This window comes from Charadrius vociferus, unplaced genomic scaffold, assembly GCF_000708025.1.
Source record: "Charadrius vociferus isolate BGI_N301 unplaced genomic scaffold, ASM70802v2 scaffold217, whole genome shotgun sequence".
Lineage (NCBI taxonomy): Eukaryota > Metazoa > Chordata > Aves > Charadriiformes > Charadriidae > Charadrius > Charadrius vociferus.
In genome coordinates this window covers 169855-181523 of record NW_009649190.1, presented here as the reverse complement: position 1 = coordinate 181523, position 11669 = coordinate 169855, and the positions used below count along the sequence as shown (strand labels likewise).

Below are 11669 nucleotides of genomic sequence, written 5' to 3'. Positions count from 1 at the left end.
GGTATCTGCAGCAGCCACTGTTAGTCATGCTGTAGATATATGGATATAAGCACTGCAGTATTTTTGAGAAAAGCAAATAAAAAAAAAACCCTCGTAGTATTCTTTGAAGGTTACTTACACTTTCTTTTTACTTCATGCCATTTTAAAATTTAAGATTAAAAATGAAGTTTAATATAAGCCTATATTATATAAGTTCTGCAGCCTGCAGTGACTGGTAATTCTGTGTATATGTAGTTACACAGTCATGCCAAATAACAGATCCTAACCAATGGTTTACTTTGTTTCCTAATTGAAATTACCTTGTTCTTCTAGCTTTTCCCAGAAAAACTATTAATTATTTCTTTTAATATGTGGCCCTTTCTACAGAGGGGGTGAAATGCATTTGTAATCAGCTTTCATTAACTACAAAAATTGATGCTGAGCATCCTGAACTAAGGGATTATGTGAGAAGTCAAGGCTGGTGGAACGGAGACTCTGACTTCAATTTTTCTGAAGTGTTCTCTCTTGCTGATGACCATTTAACCTGCTGTTCCGGCAAGGAGAGCCTAGAAAAGCAAGGTGGTAAGTGTGGAACCATCTTTCTGTGTGTGCAGCGGGATTTTTATTCACTACTGCCTCTTTTCAGGCATTCTGTCCAGAACTACTTGTGACTGAGGAGAATACCTCTACATGTAAACCATGTGGAACAGAGGACCAGAACTGAAGATTGTCCCTAAACTTGCCACAATTTAGGATGAAGCCCTTAATGTTCCCCTCAAGTTTAAGGTTTTAAAACATCCTGCGGTGTGGCATGATGTGCCACTGCTTTTGTGCTTTGGTGGAGTTATAGTGGCCCTACCTAATACTAAAATTATAGTATTTAAAAAAAAAAAAAGCCTCACATATGGAAGTTTGAGCACAATGGATTCTACATTTTGGAGGTTTGCTTAGGCTTTTGGGGGCGGAATTAAGATCATAGATTAAGGAAGAGCAAAGCTAATCAGTTGCAAACTGAAGTCCGTTTTTCACTGTGGAGCAGAACAAAGTTACCAGAACAATGTGCCAATTGGCTTCAGTCCAAGGAAGGGTTTATTTCCAGACCAAAATTTATTAATGACTTAAGTTCACTGCAGCTAGCCAAAATAGCTCTGAAATGACCAGCCTGCAGCAGTGCATGGCAGACATGTATGTGCTCTTTCATGTGTGAAAAATGGTAAAAATTAATCTCTTTATAAAACTCCCTTTACTACAGATGTGAATTTACTACAGATGTGAATTTACCAGATTTTTAGCATTTTCACGTGTTGGCAAATGTCAAGGGTGTAGAGGTGAAATATTTATTGCAATGCAGAGCTTCTGCTAAGGCTATGGAATTACATGGAGCACAACTTGTGTCTGAGAGGCAAATACGGTAATTCTGAAGGTCCATAGGTGAAAGGTCTTAATAAACCTGGATTATAGCGCTAAAAAGCCTCAGGGCCCCTACAGACAGATGGCTATAGCTGCAAATCTTGCAGACTGCTGGGTCATTCCATGTGTCCTGGTGTACTGAGGCACCTGTGCATGGAAGGGTGAGTCAGTGCAGGGTTTGAGAAGTTGCTGGGGAAGAAGCCCTACCTGCCAAACGGGGAGGTAATGCAGGAAATACGGAGGTGCCACGGGGGGAAAGTTGTGATAAGACACAGGCAGGAAATAGAATGAAAACAGATTCTTGTAGATAGTGGTTTGGAGAAAAATTTCAGTGTCTAGGTCTGCTGCTGTAACACCTGTGAATGTGAGATGATGTTTCAAAATTTTGACTTGAGAGCTAATGGAAATAGATGAGAAATGGGAGATCAGGGTGCCCCTATTCTGCCCAGGCTTGGGTAGAGGAAGCTTCTTAGAGGAAAATGGGTATTTTATGCAAGTAGTCTGTTCATAGTGATTGCTAAAGCAATGCTACAGACATGATGGCCTTCTTCCTGTAAAATACCTTTTAAATGACATTTCTCCCTATCTAGCAATTGTAATGCCGAATTAACGCTACTTACTGTTCTCTTTTACTAGCTAGGCAAGTTCATTCTGGGTTTATATTGTTTAAATAGAAACTATTAACTGGGATTTGTGACATGCCTATGTCAAGTGTCACTGGTCATATTAGGCCAAAGCCTGTTCAGGCTAATATCCTTACCTGGGGTCCAAGCCAGTCAACACTCAGGATTTTCTTTTTTCCCCCCCTTCATATAGGTGACGTTTCTGCACAAGCTATGATTGATGTCCTGCGTGACAAGGATAGCGGTGTCTGTGTAGACTCTGAATCTTTCCTTACTACAGCTAGCATAGTGTCTGTTCTGCCTCAGGACCCTAGTTTTCCCTGTGTTCATTACTTCACTGGCACGCCAGACCCTTCAAGGTAAGCCGCAGCAGTGGGGTTCCCCAAGTGATGGGTTGAAAGATATTAAACAAACTCTGCTAACCAAATTGGAACATGCTTCAAGCGCATGTTCTAACCAGAAATGCAATCAAGTAGTTGCTGGTGTGCAATCTGGCAGTCCTGTATCACTGAACTGCATCTTGCTGCAATTCTAAATGGACACCACTGGGCTGAAAGGCCAGATCTGGAACTTTTCCTAAATTCAGGTGTCCCAAGTTTGTTTTTTATTGGACAATTTCCAGTTGGTTTAAATCAGGTCTTCTGGTCTTCTCTAGTTGAAAGCAGCAGAGGAGATAAGGGAAGTCATGGGCTAAATCATCAAAGAACTAATGAATTATCTTGTGTTTTAAACAGAATCCACCTGGGATTCACAGAAATTAAACTAAACCACTTGCAGTTATTCAGGAGATCTGCCGCTTGCAGTGAGGTAAAGAGGTTATGGGGAGAAAGAAAATGGTGCCCTCAAACAGCTGACAGACATTCCTATAAGAAGAGTGGTAGTAAGCATTAGGTTCTACCAAGGGCTATGGAAGTCATCTGTGCCAAAGGGACTTTCCACCCACCTTGCATTATGCAACTCAAACTTTCAGGGTTAAGTATGAAGTTCGACCTTGCTTACCAAAACTTTTCTTTGACTTGATGCAAATCCTTTGAGATAAAAGGAGCAAGGCTTCAAATTGTTTTGGTGGGAGTTCTGTCATTTTTAAAGGCAGAGAGCCTAACTGTAAAAAAAACCTTGTTTAGAGGCCTTTCTTGCATTATTTTACACTCTAATGCATTAAAAAGGCATTATTTTAAGTGCAGCTAGTGAGTCACAAACTCTTAGTCAGCAAGGCTTTATGACAGTGATGGAAAGGGTAGCAGCAACGAACCCGCTGACTGTATGCAGGCAGTGGTTATTAGTCATGTTTTGCAGAAGCCTTGCACTTCTGGCAGCTTCTTTACTGCAGGATGCAGGGTGCTGTTCTTTTGTGTATCTAAAGGGGAGGAAGGCAGTTTCTCCATGCACTTTCCAATACCTGCTCACAGATTCTCAGGAATGAAGATCCTGGATTGCTGGGGTTTTGTTGTCTGTCTTTCTTTCTGCAATTTAGATCCAAACTCAGTGTTGAAGTTGTTTGAAAAGTGTCACGATATTGGTAGCTATGTCTTCCCCCCACCCCCTCCCCAACATAAGATTCTAAAGTGCTGCTGATTACGTGCCAAATCCTCTGATATTGAGCAAGGTGTGTAATCTTCCCTGCTCCACACAAGTGTGTATTTGTGATTTTAATGAAAATGAAATCTGGGAGGAGAAGGAGAGATGGCACCAACCAGTACCAGTATCGACACTCTAACCTAGTCTGTGCCTAGTGTAGATGAATTACCTATGCTGTTCTGTATCTGTTGTTTTAAAATAGCCTGGTGAACATTTCAATGGCATATATAAAATTTCTCTTATTGCTGCAAGCAGTAATTTTCATTTCTTTCAGGTCCATATTTAAACCCTTTATTTTTGTTGATGATGTAAAATTAGTACCAAAAGTACAGTCTCCTTCTTTTGGCAATGATGATCCCGCTAAAAAGATACCTCGATTCCAGGAGAAACCTGATCGCAGGCATGAATTGTACAAGGCCCATGAATGGGCCCGATCTCTTCTTGAGAATGATCAGGTAAGAGCTGTGGGTCCTGGAATTAAAGAAGTAAATGTAGATTCCTAACTGCCTAATTTACTTCAAAATCACTCACTGAAAAAAATCTCTGAATATTCTTAGAATCCTTGCAAGTTTAGCTTGAATAATGACGCCCTCTGAAGGACAAACTATTCTGCATAGGTTTTTTTTTTGGTTGAGTGTTGCTCTGCTCCATTACTTTTACAAAGTGAAAAGTGGAATGGACAAGCTGATTAGCTCGTTCAGTCCCTGTTTTTTATATAGTCTTTTATAGTGATTATTGAACACTGGATGCTAATGCAACGTGGTATCAGAATTATATGATAGGATGATGGCAGGAATGTTATAACTTAAATTATATGCTGAGTTAAGAACTACATAGTTGGAGTAGTTTTTCTTGAAGAAATAATTTGCATGTGACAGTTTTGCAAGTCTCAATTGAATGCATTTCTGTTAATTTGTAAGAATTAACTGAAAATGTCATGTGAGAAGAAAGGACACTTTCCAACGCTATGCAACAGGTACCTGAAGGCTGAAAACCTTCCAGTGTAAAAAAACCTAAAGTATTGAAGATCTCTCAGGGGAACAAATTTCAGAATAAATTAAGGCAGGAAGGCAATTATTCTGTACAGCTTTTCCAACTGATTAAGATAACACTTTTGCTGTCATAGTGCAAGTAGTTTCATAACTGTTCTTTGACATTTGCAATTACAACTACAGCAGTGAACTGGATAACTAGTTATAAGGAAGTAAAACAGAGGGAGAGATCCCTAGGGCATGCCAGTCCTGCTGGTATTGGTATTTCGGGCAATTTGTGGAAGACCCACATAGTCATGTTGAACTTCCACGGAGGACTTGCATTTCTGCAATTTTCCTCTGTGCATATTTGGGTAGGTCAGAGTCTTGCTAAGATCATAACAGCATTCAGATTTATCCATTAGTGATTAAGGAAACCATGGTAACCTTTGCCAGTACAAACTTTATTTAAACGCAGTTTTGGCTAGATGTGGTTTTTAATCCCTTGGAATGGTTTAATTTAAAATCTGTGGCCTCTGTGGTAACATTGACTCAATGTGCAGCCAGCTCCCACAGCATTATGCAAGATGCTGATTTAGGGAAGACCTAGAAGAGGTATTTTAGTATCTTGTGAAATCATCCCTGTTAAGGTCCCATGGTGTGACACCAAAAGTTATGGTAGAAAAGGAAATGTAGCTTTTAGTCAGGCTTCATGCTATAAAAACTGCCCACCTGAGAGCCTAAACCTTAGCTTAGGTGCACTACTCTTTCTGCACAAATGCTGGTATAAATCCTGGAAAGCTGAGAACTGTCACTCATTCTAAATGCCTTTTTTTCTGAAATTCAATTTTGAAAGCTGCAAGCAAAACAAGGAGCACTTCTCTATAAAAAAAAAAAAAAATTAAAAAATAGGAGACTTTAAATAACATCTGGATAAAACAAAATGACACCTTCATCAGGAGTGAATTTCCTGCCAAGAAACATGAAGTGAAGTCAGAATGACACACAGAGTCTTCTCTGGGACCTGGAATCTTAATGCTGTTACATTACACATCATTTCAGATCTAATCATCTTGCAGGTGATGATCTGAGGGAGACAGGTGTACATACCATGATCTGTACAATCCTTGTGCCTTCTAGTCTTCTCATATAGTTCTGTTTGCAGGTTTACAGAAGTTGTTTTACCTATTTATCGTGTGCATGCCTTATACCATTTTCCTCTATCCATCTTTCACTCCGTCTTCCTTCTCTGCTTTGAACTTAGCAACTCCTTCTTGGTTATTTTTCTTAATGCATAAAGTGTCCAGCACTGTTCCTTTCAGCCTTTGACCATCCAAAAAACTATTAACAGAAATAGTACTTAAAAAGGCTTTCTCATTTTTAAAAATACTTGAAAAGATCTTTGTAACAGAAGAGAACAGTAAAATGCTTTAATGTGCCTGTTTTCTGCTTAATTGACTCTGGTTGTTTCATGCCTTTAGGATAAAGGCCAGAAGCTGATGAGGATTATGTTAGACCTTGAAAAACAAGGCTTAGAAGCAATGGAAGATATCCTTACTCGTACAGAGGTTCTGGATCCTGCCGAAGTAGTGGATCTTTTCTATGACTGTGTTGACACAGAACTAAAGTTCTTCAAATAAAGTAAGCAAACACTTCACTTCTTTAGGTACGGACTTTCTGGTACCAGGTATCGGTGAATGTGAAATGTTGGATCCGATTCTGATCCTCTTCCTTCTCTTTTACACTAAGCTAAGGGTGTTCAGAATTGGGTCCAAAGCCACCCTTCTACCTCAGTGCATCTGCTCGGATTGTCTCCAAAGTCCCTTTTCCTTATGCTACATTGCAGGCAATTTTTTTTTTTCAATTTCACTCTTGCTTGGAATGGATTTTAAATTAATTTTATCTCATTTCAGCTACGGTGGCTATTGTTAGCCTTTTCTCTGGAAGACTGCAAAGTTCTTCAAGCCTTGACAGAAAGTCTTCACACTTGTGAATTTGCAGGAAAAACATTTCTAGAGGAAAAAATGTTACTTGCTAGCTGTATCCGGTTAACAAATTGCTTTCCTGTGTCCAATCTTGTGGTGTTCCTGTTTGTGTATGTATATAGTGAAAGGAGAAAGTCACTGACTGGTCCAATTACTGTGTGCATGCTGGCTAATTTAGTACAGAATGTTTAAATATGTATGTTGGGCAACCAATTAAAGCAAAGATTAACTTCATCAGGCTAACTGCCATATCGTCATTGAAAGCAATCTCTTTTTTTCCTCTATTGCTCAGGACTAGGCTTGCAGCAAAGCTGACTTGCATTTTTGTCTTCTTGCTAATTCATACAAAGAATGGTAGAGTGAAATCCCAGTTTTGAGGGGGCAGGAAGGTAAGTCCTGGATCTTGACCTTGCTGTACTGGCCTCATATAGGCATATCTGGTTACAGTAACTCAGCATCTGACATTATGCCTGTACAAATTATCAGAATTAGGTCCCCCAAGTTAAGTTTTGCCTTCACCTGCACCCAATTTAGGGAAGCTTGTGTTGGTAATGCACCTGGCTGCCGTTCTAGCACTGAGTACTAAAATGCAGAGCCAGCCTGGATGCTTAAGACATCTGTCCATATCCTATTGGCTCTTAAGATGCAATTAGTAAGGTGTCATATTTATATACGAGCTACAAATTTGGAAATTTTTTACAAAATGGATGCCGGACAGTGATCAATACCTGACTATTCTCCATCTTTCTGCCTTTGTACTGTTGAACAGTTCCTAGTAATCTCTGTGGTGAGCATACGTGGCTGATGAATTGTTAAGTACCAGTGAGTTACTGGTGGGTGTGGCAATCCAACTGGTTAGGTTTAGAAATGGCTGTCTTATGCTTCCTTATATGAAGTGCAGTTCTGCAGCATGCTTCCCTTCCTCGACAGTCTTACAGACAGACCTGATTTTCATGTATTTTCTTCTTCTAGAAGTGAGATAGGGCAAACGCTTCAAGAATTAAACCAGTAAACACTGCTTCCTGTGTCATGCGAAGATGGTTGGGGTGTTTTTTAACAAGAGGTTCAGACAAGAAGTCCATGTCTTTAATAAGGGAAATTAGCATATGGAGTTAAAATGCCTTACTGTTCAGGGAAGGGGATGGTGAAGAACCACAGACTTTTGTATTGAGGAAATAAAAGCTGCTTAGAAGGCAGCAACATCTCAACTTGAAACTGTAAGAGTTGTGCATTAGCAAAATAGTCATTGCCATATTGGCACACTGCATTCTCAGAATTTTTTTTGTTTTATGAAATTGTTCCACTCAGACTCATTACTTTGGTGTTGCCTTATATGACAACTGCCAATTGGATAAGAAAACATTGGGCCTTTTCACTTGCAGAAAACAAGCATGAAGATATTTTCTTTTATGGCCTACCTAATAATCTTCCCAGTCACAATACCCTCCTCCCATGCTCTCTATTACAGGAACGGCTCCTGTGCCTAGGTATTCCGAAAATGGAGGTAAGGGAAGGAGAAAATAGGCAAGTAAACCCTAAAACTTTTATCTGCCTAGCCAGAATAGGGACTGCAAGGAGTACACTTCATTTCAGAGGGTGTTGTGCTGGATGAAGCCAGCTGAAAGAGTAGTGTGCTTTTGCCAACTGCCCACAACTGAAGTAAATGGATTTCCCATGAAAGTCACTTTTGGAATGAAAGGGTACTTTGAAGGAAAATACTCCTAATCAGAGTACACAATACATACCGTGTTGAACTAAAAGCTGCCTCTGTAAGCTGTTGCTTATTGAGCACTTTGAATTCTGATAGAAGTAGCTGGATATTTGTGAACAAGGGGAGAACAGGGATAAAATGACTGCCCCATCCAGAGGGCCAAAATCAGGGTATACCACTTCACACAGCTCTCTTGCACAACTCAGATCTCTAACCTTTGAGAGTTTGGAGGGAGGCAAGATGAAAGAGGGTGTTCCTGCTAAAACCATAATATATTGTATTTGCCTGTTTCTTAAGAGAGAAGAAACCAACATTTGCAATTATTTTGTGGGAATTTATGTCCTTATTTGGAACTGCTTATATGACAGAACTAATAAATTGTTTTGAGCACAGTGATCCAGGTAGTAATTTTCTAATAGTATGTTGCTTTTGCTTCAGCTGTGCAGTACATTTTAAAAAACCATCCTGTGCTACAGCAATATGCTCGAGTGCAATCCCTAGTCCTATGAGTTTTGAGAAACCAGAGTACCCCCATGGTTTTCAAACTTCCAGTGGTCTTGAGCTCAGCTGTGGCTCAGTGGAAGGACACAGTGGGACTATTGGGACCAGCTGCTGCTGGTGACAGCCAGTGGGATTCTCTTTATCTCCAGGTAGTAACAACTTCAGAAGCTTCAATGGATCTTGAACAACAATTGAGCGTATATGGAAATAACATTTCACCAACAGTTGCAAATATTCACAGGCTTTCTAATTTAATCCCTGAAAGATGATGTTTGCTTCTAATGTACCCCTAATCATAATAAAAACAGGAGTAATTTTTTTTTCTCTCCTTTAGATATCTTCTGGCAGGTAGTCTAGCATTAAGTAGTTTTAAAATCCTTATGAAGGTACTTATTACAGAGCAGTACACAAGTTCCAGAACAAATGAGAACCAACAATAAGTCACCTTTAATAGTACTATAACAAAATAATCTTCAAAGCAGTATTAAACTTTCCCAGTTGTTTGAGAAGCAATGTCTATGCTGACCCCTGCTTATTACTATATTCATGCATATTTATCGAGTAACTATAATAATGACAGTGACAGTAAGGGTTGGTCAAAGCATCACTAATTTTTTTTTCTTTTCACATGATGTACAGCAAGATATCATAATAGGCTAGAAAAGACTAATGATGCTTTCTTAGAGTCCTACAGGTAGAAAGCTTCTTACCCTTAAACGATCTCCACACCATGAAGCATGCATGTGTGCGGGAGTAGGAGTTACAGCGTAACTGAGCTGTCACGAGAAAGAAGAGAAAGGCAGAGACATGTGAAGATGCAGTTACCTGGCTTTTCCAAATAGTTTTGTTCAAAGGCATGGCCATGGGGAAGGATCTTCACCTGTGATCTATAATGTTATTACAGATGCAGCTGAGGGGAATTTATGGCAATTATATAAATTAATGCCATATCTGCAAATAACCTGGCTATCAGCACCAGGCTCACCCTGGAACAGCAGTGCCCTTTTGCAAGCTGGTGAATCATAGTCATTTAGGTTAGAAAAGACCTTTAAAATTGATTCCAACTGTACACACTGCCAAGTTCACCACTAAACTGTGCCCCTAAGCACCACTAGTACACATCTTTTAAATACCTTCAGGGATGGGGACCCAACCACTTCCCTGGGCAGCCTGATCCAATGCTGACAACCCTTTCAGTGAAGAATTTTTTCCTAATATCCAATCTAAACCTGCCCTGGCACAACTTGAGGCCATTTCCTCTTGTCCTATCACCTGTTACTTGGCAGAAGAGACTGACTCCCACCTTGCTACACCCTCTTTTCAGGGAGTTGTAGAGAGTGACAAGCTCTCCCCTCAGCCTCCTTTTCTCCAGGCTTAACAAGCCCAGTTCCCTCAGCCGCTCCTCACAGGACTTGTTCTCTAGACCTTTCACCAGCGTTGTTGCCCTTCTCTGGACACACTCAAGCACCTCAATGTCTTTTTTGAAGTGAAGGGCCCAAAACTGAACATAGTATTTGAGGTGCAGCCTCACCAGTGCTGACTTCCCTAGTCCTGCTGTCCACACTATTTCTGATAGAAGCCAGGATTGCTACTGGCCTTTCTTGGCCACCTGGGCACACTGCTGGCATATATGCAGCTGGCTGTTGACCAACACCCCCAGGTTCTTTTCTGCCAGGCAGCTTTCCAGCCATTCCTCCCCAGGCCTGCAGTGCCGCATGGGGTTGTTGTGACCCAAATGCAGGAACCCAGGAAAGCTGTGAGAAGGGGAATCAAAGAGTGGTTGAGGTTAGAAGAGATGGCTGAAAGTCACCAGGTCCAAGCCCCTGCTCAAGCAGGGCCACCTACAGCCAGTTGCCCAGGACCATGTCAAGGCAGCTTCTGACTATCTCTAAGGAGTGAGACTCCAAAACATCCCTGGGCAACCTGTGCCAGTGCTTGGTCACCCCCACAGTGAAAAAGTGTTTTGTGATGTTCAGACAGAGCCTCCTGTGTTTCAGTTGGTGCCCATTGCCTCTTGTCCTGCCACTGGGTACCACAGAGAAGAGCCTGGCTCCGTCTTTATGCCCTCCCTTCAGATATTTATACACGTTGATGAGATCCCCTCTGAGCCTTCTCTTCTCCAGGCTGAACAGTCCCAGCTCTCTCAGCCTTTCTTCACAGGAGAGATGCTTCATTCCCATCATCATCTTAGTGGACCTTTGTTGGACTCTCCAATGTGTCCATCTACTCCTCTTATACTGGAGAGTCCAGAACTGGACACAGAACTCCAAGTGTGGCCTCACCAGTGCAGAGCAGAGGGGAAGGATTGCTTCCCTTGACCTGCTGGCAACACTCCTCTTAATGCAGTAAAATGTACAAGAATAAGGGTAATTCTTGCCGGAAATAGACATCTTATGACCAGATCTGAACACCTGTGCTCCAAAGACCTTACCCCAGGCTGCATATTAAAAGCAGAAACTCAAGTCTCATCTGCTGCTAGGTTATTACTTTTTTCAACCAACTCTATTCAAGAGAACAACCACTTTGGGAACTGCTTGTTCCACGTGGTGTATTTTGGACAGTGAACCCTCACTGCTGCTATGGGTGAACAATAGTAGCTCTGGTTGCCTGTTTAAAAGGTAGGTGTTGGACCCCTCATCCAAAGGCCTCCTAATTGCAGGGTAAAGACAGTCTGTCACGCAAATGGTAAATATCCACTTGGCCAGCAGGAAAAGACAGGACACCTGCCCCTTACATACATACTTCATGGCATGTGTGTTCAGACACACCTTTTTTTTTTTTTTTTTTTTTTTGCCTACAGTAGAACAACTTCCTTTTCATCCCGTTTGGAAAGCTTCTGTTGTCTTTGTCAAGTCCACGACCACCCTGCGCAGCTGGGCTTCTTCAGACACTATCCTATAAGGATCTGTAA

The 11669-nt window shown here is 41.1% G+C and overlaps 1 protein-coding gene across 2 annotated transcripts in view; it reads left to right on the top strand.

Moving 5' to 3' along the window:
- SCRN1 (secernin 1) overlaps positions 1 to 6786 on the top strand; it is a 25948-nt gene extending 19162 nt beyond the window's left edge. Inside the window, exons 4-8 of one of the 2 annotated variants that reach the window (XM_009888911.1) lie at positions 367 to 561; positions 2206 to 2371; positions 3865 to 4045; positions 6043 to 6202; positions 6475 to 6786. In XM_009888911.1, the coding sequence (XP_009887213.1) occupies positions 367 to 561; positions 2206 to 2371; positions 3865 to 4045; positions 6043 to 6201 (701 nt within the window). In that variant the 3' untranslated portion in view covers position 6202; positions 6475 to 6786. Of the gene's footprint in view, positions 1 to 366; positions 562 to 2205; positions 2372 to 3864; positions 4046 to 6042 lie in introns of both variants that reach the window. The other variant, XM_009888912.1, reaches the window with a different exon arrangement.
- The last annotated feature ends 4883 nt before the right edge of the window (positions 6787 to 11669 follow it).